Raw genomic sequence first — 22,974 nt, forward strand, 5'->3', positions numbered from 1 at the left:
GGTCCTTACATTCCTGCATGTTTGTGCTGTATCAATTGCCAATTTCCAACAAAGTACTTACCTTTACCATGGATCTAAGGATTTGTAGTTGGGTCTACAGAAACTTCCTTCTCCACATATTTACGTTGTATTGCCTTATACTTATGGATCAGCCCGTTAATACCATGACACAACTGTGGGACTTTCACTTTCAAAAACTTCATACATGGTCACTAATCTGTTTACCAAAGCATCCTTGTGGTATGAGTCCAGAACGCTTTGTGAACATTGCACATAGCGCAATTGGAAAAATGTCAACCAGTGGCGTACGCATGGGGATGTTTGGGTTTTTAACACCCTTGAGCAAAATATTCAAAAATAAACATTCACAAACTGGTATAAAATTAAGATATGTGAGTACCAGCACTTTGAATTATATGAACTAGGGAACTTGAAGAGCTTCTGCTTACGCCACTAGTGTTAACTATTGGGGAACCCATCTTCCTGTCACTTTCCTCACGTGCAGTGTCTCATTCAACATGGTGTGAACGGACCGCTACTCACCTTCACCTCTCTAGCTAAACAATTAGTAGTCATACTTCTATTTTCAAGCATTAAGCTGCTAATTTTGTTGCCAAACTTAGGTCTGTAGACACTGAGTGGCGAACTTCGGTCATCCTGTATACTTGTGCGATCATATCTAAATTCTTTCTTCCAGCGTTTCACTGTAACAAGATAGGCATCCCTCACTATATATCATAATGAAATAAATTATTTTCAACAGCGTACAGTTTGAACTTCTGTGGGAGTAAGATAAACTTAACGCTTTGGCATTGTTTATAATTTCAGTATTCTCATCGACCTGGAAAAGTGAGGGAATATTAAGTATGGACTTTTAGTTTTCTGTTGGATTTCTCTTTTTGCCTTACCCCGAAATAAATTTATTTGTTTTGGAAAATTTTCTACCTAAACACACACACACAGAGAGAGAGAGAGAGAGAGAGAACGAGGTACGGTCTACCGTTTGCTTTTCCTGCTGAGAATGGACTATCGTTCGTCCTCATGACCGGTCCATGAACAAAATATAACTTAAAGAGAAGTGGGTACCTACAACCAATACTTTATACAATTATAAGCGAAACACATATTGTGAATAGAAAACACCAGTTGAAATTTTACAAACGTCTTGTATTATAGTGAAAAAAATTACATAACTTTACACATTCTCACACATGAAACATTGCTACATTCTTCAGGAGAAAAGAATAAACATTGTACTGAACTACTATCTTTTAATTCACTTCTAATTTTAAAGCATTATTGTAAATTACTTTGTTACAAAATAACAAAAATGCAACACATGAAAAGTATGGTAATTGAAAAACACAAAAACTTGCCATTCTCGTTCAAAGAAATATTAATTGCGTTTCAATATGGGATTACATGAAATGTTTCAACAAATGTAATACAACAAATAATGTAAACAAAATTACAAACAAAAAAACAACACAAAATTATGAAATACGAATAATATAAAGATTATGAACTTTTACGATAATGTGTGAATAGAAACTTAATTAAGTACGAGGGATGTTCAATTCCAAGTATTATTTTCTCTCATGGGCATAAGAGTACATACTTACTCTTGCTTATAGTGTGCTATAGACGCTGGACAAAGCGAATCATTTATTAAATAACCTTTAGACATGTCCGAATGCATATGTGGAATTTAATGTTTTTGAATAACATAAACGCGAGTGAAGTTTATACATGACTTCAAGCTGAATAGAGTTAAGATAACTATATAATAATCTGTATAGGCTCTAGGATGCATATTTAACAAAGAAAAAGAGAAACACACCTTGCATGTGGTGCTTTATTATCCTTGTTGGATCTCCCTTTCAATATATCTGCCTGCGCTGGGGCCTTGCTCTTGAAAACTCCTACTGAAAACTAAAAGAATTATCACAATGTGAATTTTAAAGCCTTGTAATACGAAACACTCCGCATGTCCCTAAAGCACTAAAATTCTTTCACCTTAACAGCTCGAACTGTGTCTTTTCGTTTTGGAGATGTAAACGTATTAAAATTATTTCCATTATAAAAATAAATTTGTGTTCTGGAGAACAGACTGGAATTGAGTCATTCAGCGAAGTAGTGTACACAACAAAAGAGTGAGAAGGGTAAATTATTTAAAAAATGAAATATTTTCCTCGATACGTTTTACATCTCCAGAACAAAAGGACACAGTTCGAGAAGTTAAAGTGACAACGTTTAGTGTTTTGGGGACATGTGGAATGTTTTACTTTAGAGAACTTTAAAAGAAATTCACACACTGTCAATTTATTTTAGTTTGCAGTACGTTCTATTCGAGACCGGGACCAAGGCTCCAGCACGGGCGAAAATATCGAAATGAAGAACTAACAAATGCAATAAAGTACTACATGTAAGATGAGTTTTTTTTTCTTGTTAAGATAAATAGTTAACATCCGTCAATAGTTAACATTTGAATAGTGTATATAAGCACAAGATAATCTCAAACGAGGTTGCTCAGAGTCAGTTTCTGTTAGCACTTGGCAAATGAGATGATGCCCAATACTACTTGGAAGGGGTGTCGAAATGTTTTATTCATATATTAACATCGAAGTATCTCTCGGTCAAAGGTGTACTCGTTGCATTGGGAGGATGACAGTCCCTAATGGAGGGTCGTTAGAGTGAATTGTGGTCCTCACTAATTGGAAATGTCGGATAATTGGACTCATCTGTATATTTTACTAATTTTCGCCTTCATATCAAAGAAATTTCATAACACACTGTTCCACGTCCACACACACATACTTTTCTACCATATCATCTAACAAGTGATTTGTGTGGCTCATAGATTCGACATAAATGGAATAATAGTAAATAATAGCCTTTTATAAGCATGACATCATAACATTTGTCTGTTTGCATCTCTTATACTCATGAGAAATAAGCTTCTTACAATTACAATAAAAAAGGAAAAACAAATCCTGTTAAATTAGACCTAGTACAGCTCTCTTTAACTTCCCAAGCAAAAATTTTAAAAAAGAAAAAAAAAATTTTACAACACACTGTTCCATGTCCACACACACATACTTTTCTACCATATCATCTACTAAATGACTTGTGTGGCTCATAGATTCGACATAAATGGAATAATAGTAAATAATAGCCTTTTATAAGCATGACATCATAACATTTGTCTGTTTGCATCTCTTATACTCATGAGAAATAAGCTTCTAACAATTACAATAAAAAAGGAAAAACAAATCCTGTTAAATTAGACCTAGTACAGCTCTCTTTAACTTCCCAAGCAACAATTTTAAAAAAGAAAAAAGAAAAAGAAATTTTACAACACACTGTTCCATGTCCACACACACATACTTTTCTACCATATCATCTACTAAATGACTTGTGTGGCTCATAGATTCGACATAAATGGAATAATAGTAAATAATAGCCTTTTATAAGCATGACATCATAACATTTGTCTGTTTGCATCTCTTATACTCATGAGAAATAAGCTTCTTACAATTACAATAAAAAAGGAAAAACAAATCCTGTTAAATTAGATCTAGTACAGCTCTCTTTAACTTCCCAAGCAACAATTTTAAAAAAGAAAAAAGAAAAAGAAATTTTACAACACACTGTTCCATGTCCACACACACATACTTTTCTACCATATCATCTACTAAATGACTTGTGTGGCTCATAGATTCGACATAAATGGAATAATAGTAAATAATAGCCTTTTATAAGCATGACATCATAACCTTTGTCTGTTTGCATCTCTTATACTCATGAGAAATAAGCTTCTTACAATTACAATAAAAAAGGAAAGACAAAACCTATTAAAGTTCTCTTTTACTTCTCAAGCAAAAATAAAAAATATATACATAAAATATAAAATGATGGAACTCCATGTAATCTAAGCTAGTCAAGCTAGTCTAAGGGCATTCTGACAGTTATGTATATCTTACTGTCGCACATGATAGTAATTGCATTCGGCACTAAAGAAAACAGAGCAGAAGGCTGAAACCAGTCATTCTCATTGGTTCTATGTACATGATATGCAAAATAATGCAAGTCCCATTCCACTGTTTGAAACAGAGAACATAAGAAAAAAACTCTTCCATCATCAGCAACACATATTTTAGTAATTTGTGCAAACAAAGGCATAAATGTATCAGTGCATAGATCTACTGTGACAACAGAAGAAACATGTAACCTCTGACCCTTAACTTTAATCCACTTCACTACGAACAACTTTGATTGCCGCAGATCAAACCGCTCACACAGAAGGTGATTAGTTAAATTACTAACTTTTACTTTCTTTGCACATGCAAAGGTATCCAACGTTTTGTTTTTAATAAAAATATCATTCAGGAGTAGCTGGTTTCTTAATGCTATAGTTTTACAAATATTCAGTCGGTTACAAGAGGCCTTTGCAGCAATCTTTGATATTCTATGCTTAGCCTCAAAGCGCATAGTCCAAACCTGGGTGAGGGGTCCAAATTTTAGTAGCATGTCTGGATAATGCACCAAAAAATGGAACTTAGGTGTTAGGTGTAATTTCGTCAAATTCTGGTACAACTCAAGAAAATCTGCAATCATAAACTGCAACTGTTCTGTGGAATCAATACAAACTCGGGGATTAAGTAGTCTATCCATAATTTTACGTAGATATAAATACAACTCCCACACCTCACAGTCTGTGGGTACATACTCTCCAATTATCAGACCGAAGTATCTTACCAATACCATCATTTCAGCAGCTGATGTTTTAATTCTTACATTGCAACCATCAACAACAATGCAGTTTGTGGGTTTTGAACCTGAGTCGGGCCCATAATTAAAAGCTTTCAATTTGCTTTCTAAAATGTTAAGCGAAGTAAGTTTAGAGCGAAATAGTAAAAATTCAACAAGAAATGACATGACATAGCGACAGCAACCTTCAAAATAATTGTGAAGAATATCAACAGCCACGTGGTCAAAAAGTCGAAAGCCATGCAATGTATCAAGAAAAACACATCTTTCTTTTATACCAGTTTCTGATGGATTCTGTAACAATACAGCATGTTCATAATTTACTATTGTCCTTATGAAGGATGGATTTTCAAAACACATGGTCTGCAACTGTTTTTTATTTACTGAACATATTCGACAGCAACAGTTTGCAACAAAACTTTCCACAAACCCCAAAATACTGTTTAGACCAAGATTATCGCCTGAGAAACAAACAACATGAAACCTTATATTACCCGTGTGCACATCTGTGGATACATTAATGCCAGTATTACGCAAGAAGTTAAGTTGCTCACTTACTTGCTTAAAAATTATGTCATTACCAAACTGTAGTCTGTCTGATGCATGAAATAATGCTAAGAGAAATATATGATTCAATTGTGAAAGCAAATGACCAGGCAGAAAAGGTAGTGATAAATAAACAGCACCCAATTTATGAATGGTAGCATGGCTACCAAGAGGATTGCTTATCTCGAAGTCATCAAAAAAAAGAATCAACGGGAGCATTAAACTATCCTGCTCTTCAGTTTTGGCCATGATGTCTTGCCAGACTCTGCCTTGTATTATGTTTTCCATACCAGCTGTACAATTTTGTAGCCTTTTTAGGTTCTGCAAAATGTGTTTTAAAACTCCATTCATACATAAGAAATTCTGAAAAACTGAGGCAATTGGTATGATCTGCATTGTGCACGGCGCCGATACCAGAGTTACTTCAGTCTGAATAGGCTTGTACTCCATTCGTTGGCCTACAGTTACTTCTAGAGGAGATATTAATGTTCCCTTATCTTCAAAGAATTGGAAGCGTTTATACTCTGTGTTAAAGGATGACAAACACCCTGCATGGTCTGTGAGAACTTTATCTAGAATAGACATGATATTATTAGGAACAGTAAGTCTTTCAGTATTCAGATACTCGTTAAAACGATGCAGAATGATATCCTTTGACGTTGTAAGCAACTTTGATACTTCGTCAACAACTAATTGGACGATATTACGAGGAACGCCTGATAAACTATACAGAGAAGATACAAAAGAAACAAATTGTGACTCTACAGTACCTACGTGCACTAATTCTAAAGTGTCAATACGAGCTTCTGAAGCAGACGAGAAGGGAACTCTTTCTGTGTAGGATTCAGCTCCATTACAAATAGATGAAGTGTGGAGAGCAGGAAGCGAGTGCTGCTTTTGTAGATGTCTTCGAAGCGACTCAGAAGTTGTAAAGTAACGGATGCAGCCCTCCTCTCCGCAGCGAAATTCTTTAGTACCTGCCAAAACCTTACACTTTCTTCGTATATGCATGAGTAAGCTGCTTATGGACGGAAATTTTGCACTACATCCACTACAAGTATTCATCTTTCTTCAAATTAACTGATTTTACAAAATCACTTTTCTTCTTTGCAAATTATAAAAGTAACAAACATAAAATAAATCTAGTATATTAAATATATGCAAACCTACACTTGTATTCTAGTTTACGTAACAGAAGCAAAAGTTTCAGGTTTTCATATCTGCAAGTCGGTAAGTAAATGAAGCACACTTTGGGATGGCCTGTCGTATTTAGTAGTCATCTCATAGAAGGCTTTCTGAATAAACAGCCATACGTCTATGGCTTCGTCAGGGTAGCATGCACCTGTAGCATGAAATATTTTGTAAGCCACGTCAATAGCTTCAAGTGGTGTTGTGAGTTTGTAAATAGTGTTGTTAACCACAACTGCGGCGTGGCAAACACTATCTAAAGACTCACCTACAATGATCACTAATGGTTGAAAAGTTCTGCTTAGTGCCTCAAGTTTGGCCTTACGCGCTTCTATTGCTGGTAATATGTGTGAATCAGTGGCTACTCTAGTAACGAAACCATCTCTGACCTCGGAACGTGAAGGCTTCCACGGGCAGTTACTCTTCTTTTTTCGCACTGCGGGAACTGACAGCACATACGGCAATAGCAGCAGGGCTACTATCGATCTGCTATCAGGGCAGGAATCTGAAATGAAAGGTACATATATATTATTGTAAATTGTTTAGTTCAGAACAGGACTGTCCTGAACAATGTTAAAGATGTACTAGAAATGAGAAAACAAAAGTTAAAGTAAAACTACTTCCTGGCTGCACAGTGTATGAAGAAGTTTGGCCGACGAGATGGCGCACATGCAACTGGGTAATACATGGTCAGCACATCGGCTCCTATGCTCAATTATTTCTCGCTTTATAGACCAGAATTCGCTACTTTTTAATTCAGTAGTTCCCCAATCTCCTTAAGATGTAGTTTTTCTTTTGCACTTGAGAATTATTTTAGTACAGGGTGTCTGTAGTAAGTCAGAATACATAGGAGGAAACCACAATATAATTACGAATCTGTTCAAAGTGCATAATGTGTTCTTTGTTAGATGTAAAGCTAAATGATGTTATATGTGGGAACAAAAGTCTACTGGACACTAGTCACAAACACATTTGTTAATAAAGAAGTGTAAGAAAATCAGATTTAGATCACACGCTTCGCAGTGGATGGCAAAGTGCTATTAATTTCGAACAAAGCAAATCATATTATTATGGCTAGCTTCATTGTCACTACCAAGAAGTCACTTCGATAATCAAACAATACATCAAACTATAGTGTGTCAAAGACCAACATCTATCTTCACTTAGCTTCACTTAATCTCTGGCTTCCATAGTAAGTTCAACTCTATGAAAATTTAACTGAAATTATCCAGATGAAGACTGCACTCTTCTGAATGTGTAGAAGAATCAATTTTCCCACAGCGACGGCGTGAGAAAAGTTGTTCAAGCAGCCATATCTCACTTTATTCGACTTTTACCTGTGGAGGAGAATGAGAGGTACAGTCTACATCGTGAAGATTCTGAAGCCTCCCACATACACAAATCACACATGAACACAAACCCAAAGGGGAACAGAGTGGACGGTGCCAGCCCAAAACTATGTTTTGCCCACTGTAAAACAGTACGTTCTAGAGAAGTTTTAAATTAAAGAGAAACGAGCTTAGCGCTATTTGCAGTTTTATTCTTGCATAATAATTGTTGATATTGCACTAAAATACCATAATGTTGTAAAATTCCTAAATTTATATACAGGGTAGTACGAATCCAACTGACATCTTTCAACTAGTCATATATTATATACAGAAGCTGGGAAAAAATAATTAAAAGTGTCTGTAAGTACGACCAAGTATACAACTTATTTATCACCGAATATAAGGTTACTTAAAAAAAATACCTCAGGCAGATGTTCTCCGTCTACATGAATGCGTTGTTGCAGTTGTTACTCAAAGTTGTAGTTCACGCGCCTCCGTAGATCCTCATCAATGTCTACAACGTCGTCATCAATGCCTTGCTTGAGTTCTTGAATATTCATGTTATGACTATTGACTCTGGAACACAATCTTCCAGGAATCCCAAAAGGAAAAGATTGGTACACTGACAAGGGAAGGGTCACTCAGATCACCGCAAAACCCTACTTCAAATTATGTACATATGCAAGTCAGCCACAAAGAAAGTACGACACAAAAAATTAGCTGCGATTATGAAGTGCAAGGCCTTTGAATAAAAGGGTAAAGTTTGGACGCCGTCTCTTATGAAGTACTTGTCTAAGTTCCAGAACTACTAAATATCTCGGTTAGAATGCGGTTTTTTGACAACTTTAAAAGAGACAAAATTTGCAGAGTGTCAACAGAGCTATTAGATGGGTTAGGACACTAAGATGTGTGGGGTCATGTTTGGGCCCCATGGGTCCCACTTCGATTTTTGAAATTCGAACCCCATCTTTTATTGCAAATCCCATATTTACGGAGAAAAAATAACCAGATTGTGTTCTGCCATAGCTATCTCTAGGAAGGCCCCGCCATAGAAACTTGGCAACGCAGCGCGAACGTCCTATCGGCTGAGACATTTGCCTTTCAGTAAATGGTGAAAATCACACGCTGTCAGAAAAACGTGTTGTTATTTTGGTGCTGTGAAGTGTCACATTTATGGAAATTAGGGGACAGAATGCCAGATAAATGTGTTGTGCCTGGGTGTCAAAGTAATTACGCCAAAACAATTAAGGAGGAAGGATATGTAAAGTGTTTTCGATTTCCAAAAAACAAGGACTTACGTGAACGATGGATTCGGGCTATCCCACGAGCCAACTGGACTCCATCAGACAGGTCAGTGGTGTGTATAAAACATTTTAAAGAGTGTGATTTAAGTTATGTGGAGAAATACAAAGATGGGAGTGGAAATTTTCGTGAATATAAACGCGAACAACCCATTTTATGTGAAGGTGCCGTTCCGAATTTTTTTCCAAACCTTCCATCTTATTTGAGTGACAACAAAGCTTCAAGGAAACGAAAAGATCCGGAAGAAAGAAGAGAAGAGTTTACTAATCTGCAAAAAAGACAGAAAGAAGCTGAAGAAAAACGCCATAAGGAAGACAACTTAATTAAAGATTTTCAGGTTTTTTCTGCATCCATTAGGAATAAGGTAAACAAAAGCAATTGGTCTATTTTTCAAAACAATGCATGTTGTTTGTTGTATAAATTAGATCTTGCTAATGCTCCAAAACTTAGTTGCAGTATTAGAATAGATCAAAATTTTCATACTAAAGTACACATGAACGGAGGGATCTTGCCTAATGACATGTTAGTGTGTAACAACAAAATACCTATTTGTAGAAATGGTATACTTCGACAGTGGAGTCAATTGTTTCAACTCGTCGAATTTTGTGACAGTTATCAAGTTCCAGATAACAACAAAGAACTGTTAATTGCCCAAATTAGTGCTTCATTTGAACAATTAAAATCTACTGTTCAGAATGATGACAGTAAAAGCTCCGAGGCTACACTACAGAAATTAGCATTTTTGTATGATCAGTTCTGTCTTTTATTTTCAAAGAAACCGAAATACAATGTAAATACAATTTTAAATGCATTCTTGATATACATGCAGTCTGTCAAATGTTATGATGTAATTAGAGTTAATAATATTTTATCTTTACCACATCCAAGATATTTGCAAAAGCTGTCTGCTTCGTTTGCTGTAAATCCTGCTTGTGAAGAGGAGAATATCCATTTTTTAAAACATGTTACTAAGAGTCTTACAGAAAATGACAAAATTGTGAACCTATTAGTTGACGAAATTCATGTTAAGCAAAGTTTAGATTATAAAAGTGGACATTTATTTGGTTTTTCGTCTAATAATTCCGAAATTTTAGCAAATAGTGTTGTTGCATTCCTAATCAGTTCTGCTTTTGGAACATTCAAAGAAGTTGTCAAATTAATTCCCGTCAAACAGGTGAAAGGTTCAGAGTTAGCAATAATGACAAAAAATGTAATAATGCAGATGCAAATGTCAGGTCTCAAGACTTTATGCATAATAAGCGATAACAACAGAATCAATCGTGTTATGTTTAATATTTTAACAGCAACATCAGATTCTAAATATTATTTTCATATTGAAGGCAATCCTTTAAAAATATTTGTACAATATGACAGTGTTCATGTTTTTAAAAATATTCGCAATAATTGGCTGAATGTAAGAAATGAAACCAAAACATTTCACATACCTTTTTGGCGTAGCTTAGATAAACCTCTGTCAAATACAGAATTAACTGTTATGCAGAGTGATTATGTTATTGAGGCTTCGTTTTCAGAAATACGTCAGTTGTATGAGAAAGAAAGAAGTAAGCTGGTTAAATTAGCGCCTCACTTGAAATTTTCAAGTGTATGTCCTGACAATTTTGAAAGACAGAAGGTTAATTTGGTCGTTGACGTGTTTAATGAAGTTACTGTATCGGCGTTATGTGTGCTTGGTTATGAGGGTACAGCATATTTTGTAAATCTCATTTTGACATGGTGGTCGATTTTGAACATCAAAAGACCTATGACACACTGTCTGCAAAACAATCCTTTAAAGAAACCGTTTGAGGATGCTGATGACATTCGGATACGTTTCCTTGACAATTTTATGGCTTGGTTGGATAAATGGAAGGAAATGAACAGTGCAAATTCTGAAATCGGTAGCTTGACCAAAGACACATATAATGCTTTGTATCACTGCACTTTCGTAATGAAAGAAATTATATTGTACTCAATAAGGGTTTTAAAAGTTAGTTATGTACTAACAGGCAAATTTCAAACCGATAAACTGGAATCTCGTTTTGGTCAATATAGACAGTTAGCAGGAGGAAATTACAATATCACAATAGCACAGGTGACAGAAGCTGAACGGAAGCTCAGGATCAAAGGTATATTAGGACTTCGTTCCGCAAGATATGGAAATGTTTCATTCTCAAGTGAAATACTGCATGATCATAACGAATTTGTAAACAGTAAAGATGATATTGATAGTTTGTTTCTTGATATTCTAAATAAAGACTATTTGAGCAGTGTTACATTAGATGATTCTGCATTTCTGTACGTATGTGGATATGTGTGTTTCAAGACAGCACACAAATTTAACTGTGATGCATGTAATGATATATTGATACAGAAAGAGGAATCAAAAGATGAATACTTTACTAACATAAATCGAGGCAAATTGTCGGTACCATCAGATTTTATTGTAAGAGTATGCAAACATGTATTTGCCATCATGCAGGTGTTAATATCTAAAGAATATGAGAACAAGTTCATTTCAAACAATAATCAGAAATTAGTCTTGCATCGCTTAAGTATATTAGGGATAAGCAGAGACAATAACATTCTTGATTGTTTGTATAATATTGTAAATCCATGCCACCATAATGAAAAATTGGTAGGAAACATTGTTTCTATTATATGTAATATTCTTTTGAATAACTACTCAAAATTAATGAAGCAATCTGTTGTAAAAGAAAGGAATAGAAGGAAATTAGACATCCTTTCAGCATAAGAACGGTTTTCGATAGACCTACAGTTCTGGCAATTCTGCCAAATTTGTATAAATATATTGTATATTTATTATCTATAACACTTATGGACATGGGCGCCGAAGAAAATGTTCTAGGGGGTATCTCCCAGGTTGCTATATTACGTTTGGTATTTTTTATTTGTATTAAGGAACTCCTAAGAAATTTGTTATAATACACACATATTTATACGTGAGCCAGGGGAGCCGGGCCCCCACCTTCGGGTGCCCGTGCTTATGAATACTTATGTAAATGTACATAAAACTAGAATATGACTTTATGTATATATCATTGTCGCTCATACAGATAGCCTCAGTGCTGAAAAGAACACTGAACTTCAATTCAATTGTCAACTTAGTGATATTAAGCCTATCCTGCTGTTCGTTTACCTTTCCTTGTCAATATATTTTGTAACCTTATTTTATGAGTACTTCTAATTTTATGAATGGTTTTTATATTATTCTAGTCAACTTGTTGCTATAATCCTTGTATTTTAAACATATCTTACTAATTATATTATATTAGTCAGTTACTTTTTGAGTATCTATTATTAACTTAGGTAGGGTACGCTATATTAGTCGCTTGTTTATTTCATTCAACAAAAAAATTCTATTTGTTTGTTGGACAAAATAATAAAATTTGACAAAAGGAAGTGAATAAAAGAAAGGAAAACAACCTGCAGCGAAAGCAGAAAAAGATGTCCCCGCGTTGCTCGCGATGGACGTCGAGTGGTGTGGGGAACAGCGTTGCCACACCGAAGGCCGGGGCCTTTCTAAAGACGGCTATGGTTCTGCTCAAAACTGTAGAATGTAAGTTTTGAACCCTACAGGACCCGAAAGTAGATTAATGGTGAGAAATATGAAAGGTTCCGGATTGCCTAATGATGTCGGTTAGAATAATGAGAGAAATTATTTAATTTGAAGAAGACAAAAGTAAAGAGATATCAGGCGGGCGAATCACTTTAAATATGTGGAGACCAACTTTGATTTTTGAAATTGCTACTCCCTCTTTTATAGCAGATTCTTCCGGAACCATTAACATTTCTCACCGCTAATCTACTTTCGGGCCCTGTAGAGCCCACGACTTACATCCTACAGTTTTGAGCAGAACATATTCTGATTGAGATTTATCCGTAAATATGGAATTTGCAATAAAACGGGCATTCCAATTTCAAAAATCCAAGTTGGGACCCATGGGGCCCACATATTTTAGTGAGCTAATCCATCTAATAGCTCTGTTGACACTCTGCAACTTTTGTCCCTTTCAAGTTTTCAAAAAACCGCATTTTAATCGAGATATTTAGTAGTTCTGGAACTTGAAATTTGTAAGTTGGTTGCGCGACACCCTGTATTTTAATCAGAAACGAAAATAAAAGTGTTGAATAATATTATGTTGTTTATACTTTTTACCTGTTACTGCTGCTAGGAGGTCTTCGATTTGGCTTTTGTAGTCACGGTCTCTGGAGTTTTTCTGCTTCTCAGTTGCTATTTTTATTATTTTATCACGGACCCTAAGTATACCACTAAACAGTGAATAGTTCTTTCCAGGTTCCTTGTAGTCAAAATCGGTAAGTAACTGAAATAAAAAGCAGTGTTGATGTCAGAAACCTATTAATATCTCTGCCATATATAGCCTATTACATAGAAACTATTGAATTATTAACATTTGGGAGTAACTGTAAAAAAGTGCTTTTTCTAAACCAGTCAGGTATTAATGACCTCACCATGGAGAATAGGTTTGGTAGCCAGAAGGATAAAGATTTGTTTCTTCACAGTTGAAAATCAAATCGCGTTTTAGATAAATTAAAGTAATCAGCTATATTCTTGCTGGTATTCATGCAGTCGAAACATAAACCAATCATATATATATATACATTTTATTCGCGGGTCTGATTGGGCAGCGAGCCACTATTTGGTCATCAGTGATTTAAGGCATTTGTCAGTAATTGGTATTTATAAAGGTGACCAAGAAAGTTCTGTCGTTTTTGTGGAGGTCTGTGTTCAATTGGCCCTCACATTGTGTGTTGAATGCGAATGGAGAGAAGGCGAAGTTATGTTGGTGTGGGTATATCCAACATACTACCTGGTTCTGCCAGCTCAGTTACACCGTGAACGTGCATAAAAACAGAGTGAACATGGGACCTCCACAGAGCATCATAGAAGCTTGTATGCTGTACGAGTTCAAACTGGGGTCAAACGATGCTGTAGCGGAGATTCAACAAGTTTAAGGACTGTGACGAAACACTCAAAACCGCACCACGTATCGGAACACCAACACACGTTCAAAATGAAGATCTTCAGACAGCAATTGAGGCGAACAATGGACAAACATTTGAGGAACTGGCACTACAATTCACTATGAGTAGAGAAACCATTCGGCAGCGCCTCCATCAGCCTAGGAAGCACTACAAGTTACGTCGATGAGTCCCAGATGATTTGACTCCGGGCCAGAAGGCAACGCAAGCAGACATCTCTGTTTCTTTGTTGTCTTATCTGGGGAAGGAGCCACTTCTGGACAGGGTGTTGACATGTGATGAGAAATGGATCCTGTACGAAGCTCCACGGCGCCGTCATCATTGGTTAGCATCCCATGAACCGGTTCCAAAACAGCCCAAAGCAGCACTGCACAACAAGAAGGTCTCCTGCGTGTTTCGTACAATACTCGCGGCATCATGCATCGGGGACTGCTACCAGCTGGTCAGAGCATCAATGCAACTGTGTGCTGTCACCAGTTGAGCCGTGTTCAAGACAAACTCAAAACTCTGGAGCTAGGACTTCTGAATCGTAAAGGGGTCCTCCTGGTACAGGACAAAGCTAAGCCCCACGTGACTAGGTTGACTCGGGACACCATTCTACGCCTTGGATGGGAAACACTATTGCATTCGCCATACTCCCCGTAAAATGCACCGTCCGATTATCATCTGTTCCATTCCTTGGACAATCACCTTAGAGGACGCCAATTCAAATCCCTAGTAGAGGTGCAAAATGCACTTGATACCGTCTTCGTTTCACAGCCCACCAAGTTCTACCGTAATGAAATCCATGGGCTTCCAGAACGTGGTAAGTGATCGCTGCTGATGGGAATTATTTTTGATATTCGAGGTACGTCTTAGGTGATATACCGATGTTCGAATGTGGTGGGCGAAAATGCGACAGAACTTTCTTGGTCACCTTTATAGTACAGTGATCAATTAAAAGTAACACTTGTATATAATTTCTTTCTAAGAGCTTTGAGATGAAGACAAGTAAATGCATTGGTTTTCTACTCTATACATATTATCAAACAATTTAAAAGTCATGCGCGTCCCTAAATTTGTTACAAAATTTCATATAAGAGAAATAGATTGTCACGATAGTTGAGAAGGCAAAACAACTATTTTTAGAATTTATGTTCGTTCCTCAATTACTCGAAAAACATTAAGCAGATTTTGATGGGATTTTAGTGGTAGATAAACTCACTGGCGAACTTCACCTAAGTTTGACTGTTTGTTTTACAATTGCTTTCATGTTCCCACGAGATAGGTAGTTCTGGGTTTCAGGTCAGGCATAGAATATGAGGTTTATCGAATCCAAACGTACTACAAAATGGTTGTGTATGTTAAGGTGCTGATGCTGATCACCTACACTTCCCCCTGCATCACACTTTATCCTATCATCTAAAAAACAGAAATGTTTCTAGGAACGTTAGCGAATGACACTAAAATATTATAAATCATGACGGACCGTATAGCTGACAATATCAGTTTGTGAATTGTGAACATATTTAAGTAGGTACCCTCGTTAGCTTTAAATTGGAGAATGGAGATACATACAAATATTACGTTCATTTCCAAAATTCTCGCCTGCGAAACCACAGGACAACCGATGTAATTTAATCCTTGAAGCTACATAAACTATACTCAAACTTACACACTACAAAGTTGCTGACTTGCTTCCTTGCTTCTTGAGAAAGAAAGAGATAACGATTTACTCAAGAGAAACAACTAAAACAGCTTTCACATATACAAAAAAAGAAAATAAATCCCTTAATAGTATGAAATATAACAATTTGCTGCTCTCAAATTGGATCTTACACTTTTTGTAATGGAATATTTTGTATTTTTTCTCTTACAAGAAAAAGCATACCATGGAATTTCGTATCTATCAGACAATTCTTCGTCAAAACGGAAGCTGCTGCTTGTGAGGGGTAAGATTCAAAAGGAACGGTAAAAATTATTCGTATGTAGCATTTGATTCGAATATAGTGAACAAATAACGAATGCACTAACACATCCCCCTACACCACTTACCAGTTGATATCCCTGTTGTTGCTTCAAGGCTGGGTATTTATTGAAATACTCGCTAAGAGTAACTTCAGTATCTTCTAAATATTTTAGCCGAGAGTCTACGGTTTCCTTCCAATACAGCTCGACGAGGGACCATGGATGGATTGTATTACTCAGCCACTGCAGGTGTTCAGCCACAGATGAAGCAACTGAAAGAAAGTAAATATTGAGGTGACGTTTCAGGTATCTGATTTTAATGCTTTTTAATATTTTATATTCTATAAAAGTACTAGAGTCCAGATATGTAAAAAAAATCGTTGGCAGAAGTCGTCGATGTTGATGGGAACTATTTTTGATCTTCCACGTACGTCTAAGGTGACATATCGATGTTCGAAAATGTGGGTGGAAAAGCGAGAGAACTTTCTTGGTTACCGTTATATAAAGAGCGGCATAACATTATTAAGAACTAATTCTAGAAATAAACAAATTGTTCTCTTGTGTAGAAATTTCTTATGTATATGAATTCCTTCTACTGTATTACGTTTCTTATTATAGATTTATTGTATTATAGCAACTGTATACAATTTTAATAATAGGCAAATGCTTCTTCTGTAAATAACATTTTACAGTTTAAAAACTGATCATTTATAAAATGTGTTAGGCATATCTTATTGTTTGCTTTTTTTCTTACCGTTACAGTAAGTATTAAGAAGTAGCATCTGAAAAAAAATACTTACCGACTTCAGTATCATCTTCAGTACAGTTGGAATCTGTTAGTGCTGCTGGTGAGGAGGGTCTTGAGTTTCTCGACCTACTGAATCCAGGAAGCTCCCCAAGTTCGCGGAATCTTCTGCGCCTTGATATATAAGCTTCATACAATATGCCACTAGCGTTCCGTTTCTTTTGGTAAGGGGTAGCACTTAATGAAGAAGTGAAGTAAATAGCTGGAAGCTCCTTCGGAAATATTTTTCTTATTTCAAGAGCTAACTTTCTAAAGATTTCTGCGTGAACTTTGAAGGATGGGCTATCATCTACTATCGCTCTGATTATTATTCTACCAAGCTCTTTTCTCTGCCTCTGTGTTAAAAGTCCGCCGGTTGTATTTCCTGCTGCAATAAGACCTTTCCCATCTATGGAGTTCTGTAGTACTTTGAGAACCTGTAATATAAATCACCGAAACATATATTGCATATTGGATGATCTAATGTTCATGCTTAATAGAAGAGAGTTCTATTCGAGAAAACAGGTACAAGCTTGAATAAAGGTAGTGCATGAAGAGTGAAAGGTAATTTAAAATCTTCAAGGAAGCATAGAACAAATGCTGCTACTTAATTTGTCGTAAATATTTTTGTATGAACAGTGACTGAATATACAAGGAATTGTTCACAGTAAAATAAATATGGTATGATAAAATTGAGAACAATGAAACTGGAACAATACTATGTATGTGAACAGAGTGAAAGGTACTTTTTTAAAATGACGAATTGTCATTGAGAACTTGGTTATTTCTCACATCTATGGTTTCGAAGCGGCCTTGTTTAGCAGTGCATTACAAAGCGTCCGCAAGTACGCTGCTCAGTAAAGTGAGCCCGGCTATAGGTACAAATATAAAATAAAAAGCTCATTGTATCAATAACTTACAAAATTATCATCTTGTTCCGTGTTTACTCCAAAATCTTTCCTTGCACACAGTGGCTCATGAAGCTGAATTTGCTGATTTGAAGTTGCTAATTCTTCTTGTCCAACAATTGGTTCCGTAGTGTCCTGTAAAGTTTTTGCTGTGTTCGTTCGACGCTGTAAAAATACTTCGTCTGCACCAGTTGCTTTTAATACACTCGTAGATATGTCCAGTATGGAATCTTCAAACTCTGGTTCAAAGGAAGGGTTAGCCTACAAATAAACATATTAAATACATACATACTGGAAAGTACGGTTGAGAAGCATTATTCAGAAGCAAACTTTATACACTCATAATTCACTTTTTAAAAGTTACAGGAAAGCGTATGCAAGCCACAACAATTAAAAACGAATTGTCACTGTCCGAAGAAAAAAGGTCGCTGAGTGATTAGAAAAGCTTCACGAAAAGCTGAGTATTTTACAGTAAGAATGAGAAACAAACTTTATAAAAAAACGATATGAAACAGTCAAGTTCTAGGAAAGTAGTATCTTGAGCAGAAAGGAAGAGCTAAATTGGTGTAAACATCCTCTGGGTTACTACTTCGTGATTTACAAGTTTCGGCCCGAAGAGATTGGACTTCATAACCTAACTAAGGGTGGTTATACTACGTACTTCAAATTTCAAACCTATTAATAAAAGCAAGTATTTACTGACTGCATTCTCTGTCTTTCCCAACGGATCAATAAAGGAAAATGTCTCTGTGTGGGACATCAGAAGGCAACTAACGATAAAACAATTAAAAAAAAATACTCGCATCTGACAACACGGAGCGACCCAGCATTGTGCGTAGTTAAAGACACTCTAATGCAACAGGTAGGAAAATCCAACGAAAATCACCTTTGAACCAGTTAATATATTATTTATTATATAACATTTAACGTATATTCAACTAAAATAAAGTATTCCTCATATAAGCTTAGCGCTAAGTATGAGATTAAAAATAAAAATATTATAATTAAACTGGAAGTCTTTACAATATTTGATTGTTTGCACATTGAAAAACAAAACCAAAAGAATGTATCAATACAACGCTATGCTCCTACAAAACCCCATCTCTCTCTCTGTCCAACACAAAGATGTGACTTGTATATTCTTGTTTCGCAGGTAATTATACATGAGACCATTTTCAATGGGTGCTTAGTACAAAGTATATGCTCATGATCAACTGTCCACACAACGTATATTATACAAGAAAAATGTTATATGATATTCTTATTCTATAAACTACTTTTTCCACACTAAACGTTTTTGTACCAATTTTCTTTGTACAAGTACTGTGTCAATTCATAAGTATCATTTGGAAATGCTCTTACATTTTGAGTGTCGACAGCTTGAGACCAAACAGTCCACTTCTCCCGGAATTTAGCACGGAGTCCGATCTGTGGAATAAGCTGCTCCATGTCCCTCTCATTCAGGAGACGCATGGCTGTTATATCAATACAGTTTTCTTATATAGAAAAGAAACAAACAGACAATGTTATAACTTGTTCTAATAATTATTTACACACAGCAATGAGTTGATGAAAGTGTTCTTATTTTAATCAAGACTTATGAGCGAGTGTTCTTATTTTAATCAAGACTTATGAGCGATCAGAACAATTTCTTCATCTTTTTTTTCCCTCGAGGGAAGTCCTGCATAAAATATTTCGCGGAACGAAAGTAAACAAATTACCAACAAACACTAACTGCTGTATGTTTATTTAAACAAATCAAATATTATTTTTTACTGCAATAAGTAATTAGGCTACATGCTGGAATTGGACGAAGACAACGCTATTTGCAATTTTTATTGATTTTTCTAAAAGCTGTTGTCATTATTTATTGAAGTTTGGCGTCCTCTTTCATACCAAGGCTGTGTAAGAATGCGGTCTACATTGGACATCAGACCCAAGACCCCGTGCACCAAAATTGCGCGAGCTAACCACTTAATCAGCTGTCTAAATATTAAATTATTACTACTTGTGCGGTTACATTGTTGCTAAAAAATTATTCAAATGGAAACTGTTAGAGAATTATACCTTAACACTTGTTCGAGCATGATAAGAAGCCGTAATTTATTTATTCGCAACATTAAATAACGCTCTAACGCGACAGGGCATACGGTGTATTGTCATGGGTGTAGCCATAGACGGAAAATGGACCTGGAACCTCCAAAGAAACTTCATCTATTATGTTTCTATGAAACATGTTTGATACTTACAATAAATGAAAGTTTTTAAAATAATATATTGCAAATAAAATTATTTTCGTTAAACAATTAAAAATAAAACGGCATTTAAAAGACGAGACTGTTTACATACTAGTATTAGTCCACCAGCGAACGAGTGCGGGCGGCCGATTTTGGAACTAAAATACAAACAACAGTGTTTCTAACCGGATCACTTGTAATTAATCTATCACAGTTGTTTTTGCCCTGTTCATAATAAACCACTTCACGCATTTGTTCAAGTTAAGACAAACACTGTTTCAAAAGTTATGGAAGTTATTTTCAGAACATTTTAAGGGACTGCAAAAAAAAAAAAAAAAGTACATACACCCTCCATATTAATATGACAATAACTTGCGAATAAACTAACCTCAGTGTTGTACAAAGAAACACTAAGAACTTTTTAGCATTAGAGTGTAATTAATTCCTAATTCATGTGTTAACGAAACCTCGAAGTTCATCTTTGTGAATCAAAGTTATACTTAGGCAACTGCGCTTTCATATAATTATCAAGAGTCATTTCAGAAGGACAAAAAGATAAGCAGTTGCACAAGTGAAACCATTATACAGAATTACATATGAACAATTTCAAAATACTGCAGAGTACATAACTAATTTAGTCCAAGTTAGTTCACTACGACTTTTATTAGTCCAAGTTAAAGAAATATAACGACTTAATTTGCATATCAGTAAGAAAAGTGATTAAAGATACGAATTGGCTCTGACCCACCTATACATAAATAGATAACAAAGATACTTCTGATTTCAATAAATGTCTCTCGTGGGGTTTGTATGCCCCCCCCAAAAGTACAGCATTTCGATCAATAGTACATATTATTAAAACGAAACAATATTTAGTCTTTTGATTGCAATTGCATAACAGTAATAACAAACTATAAAAAATCACAAAAGAAATATTCATAAACTTATACAAAAAAAGAAGTTGCTTTTGTAGTATAATCTCTTTGAGTAATGAATGGGGAATTTAGATCTAAGTATAAGACGAACAATATAAGGGAGTGAAACGTGATAACTCACAAATGTGGGTTCATCAAGATTTTACGAACACTTACACTTTTACGAACATTTTTCGTTTTTTTGGTTTAAACCAGTTTTTTTTTTTTTTTTTTTAACCAGCCAACCTTGTCACAGATCCTTTCAGAAATTCACCTTTGCTGTAGAAACTAGGCTACATAATATTTATTACCTTTAATTAACATTGAGCACCCATCAACTTTAACCTCACCCTCACAACCCTTCATCATACCTCAACCTCACGTCCCCTTACTGCCCCTCGTCACTCGCCTTCAACCTCACGGCCCCTCACCACTCCTAAGTCTCTCACCCTCACGGCCCTTCCTATCACTCAAGCTTCAATCATCCTTAATGTTTAGGCTTTATATATTTGATTTTAAGCCATCGATTCTCATTCAGATTCGATATCAATGGCAACAGGTGTAGTAGCAGCGAAATTTCTTACACCTTTCATTAAACAGCCTTGCCCTTACAAAATAATGGTTTCCAGAAATTAACTAACACGCTTTATTTTAAAGTAGAGAAACTAATTCTCAGAATCTTTCCTTCTAGAACCGACAGCCGAATTCTAAGAACTAGTTGTGATTCGCACTTACAGTAGATGCCATTGTCACTATCTCTTCTTCAAGTATTAACAACCACGCATTGATGATGATGGCATTCTGTTATTAGAAACTACTTGACATTGATACAATTTACGTATAGGATACTTACAATGATCTTCCTCTATGACAAAACTTTTAACCATATAAGTTACATTCAAAGCTGTATATTAGTGATCGAGATTTGGCAGAGGCTTGCTTACTACTTCAAAAAGAATAACCTTCATATTCACCGGAGCAAAATTAATACCCCGAGGGTTTACTCTCGAGTTTCCTGCTTTTTTCTTGTATAATTTTGCATTATCTCAAGAACCTGCTCGTCTCTCAAACTCACAGACTTCACGATCTCTCATCAACCCTCAACCTCACGGCCCCTCATCCTTGCTCATTAACTTTAGAGGGTGAGTGAGGTTGAGGGGTAACCTCATGAGAGTGCCCATGTATGATTCTGTAATCAATGGAAATTTGCATTTCATGTAATACGAATAATTACTTACGTGTATAACTTATGGATACAGGCAATGGTGTTGTTGTTCGTCAAACATTAGGAGTACTCTCAAAGAACCTGTGCTTGAGATGGCATTAACTTAGGGTTGCCATATTCATCATCATCATCACCATAGATATTCTGCCCTTATTGGGAGGTCACTTGCTGCAACTGAGAAGCTCCCATGCACCACGGTACTCAGCCAGTCTCTGTCTTGACGTAGCAATTTTCCGTTTTAATACCATCCATCAACTGCAGTCTCATTCGCCCCCTCCCTTTCTTTCCTTCCACCATACACTCTAGCACGTCTCTCATAATACAGTTCCTTCTCAGTCAATGTCCCAACCAGTTCCTCTTCCTCCTCTTAATTACATCTAAAATTCTTCTTTTCTCCCCTACTATTTCTAACACCTACTCATTAGTTTTTCGTTCAACCCAGAAGGGTTGCCATATTTAAAAAATGAAGATCCGGGACGCTACTAAATGCTTAAAATGAAAAGATAGATGGAGTTGTTCAGGTATTACGTAATCACAGTTTTGGTCGTTTTAGTAGACCTTCTCTTCCCTAGTTAAGCAAACGAAAGCAGATGGTTTATCCTTTCTCCCCTGGTATGCAATTTCTTTTTCTCAGGATCTATTACGTTTCGAGGCTTTCAGAGCCTGTTTTAGCTCTTCAAGATATGATGTTTCCTTTGACCTTTTTTTTAGAAAGGTTAATTTATTGGCAATATGTTCTGGCGGCGTTTGCTACCTTCAAGAACTTTCCTTTATTGGTTTTAAACTTAATTAAATCCATG

General features: G+C 35.8%; 1 protein-coding gene across 1 annotated transcript; it reads right to left on the minus strand.

Moving 5' to 3' along the window:
- Positions 1–6,386: 6,386 nt before the first annotated feature.
- Positions 6,387–19,271, minus strand: LOC145692084 (uncharacterized). The gene is made up of 6 exons (XM_081767377.1): positions 19,161–19,271; positions 17,811–18,059; positions 16,907–17,327; positions 16,194–16,378; positions 13,315–13,480; positions 6,387–7,009 (listed from the first exon to the last, which is right to left on the minus strand). The coding sequence occupies exons 1-6, from the start codon at positions 19,269–19,271 to the stop codon at positions 6,531–6,533; spliced, it is 1,611 nt and encodes a 536-aa protein (XP_081623503.1). The 3' UTR covers positions 6,387–6,530.
- Between the last annotated feature and the right edge of the window lie 3,703 nt (positions 19,272–22,974).

Source organism: Thermobia domestica, chromosome 8, assembly GCF_964235325.1.
Source record: "Thermobia domestica chromosome 8, izTheDome1.hap1.1, whole genome shotgun sequence".
NCBI classification, from domain to species: Eukaryota; Metazoa; Arthropoda; class Insecta; order Zygentoma; family Lepismatidae; genus Thermobia; species Thermobia domestica.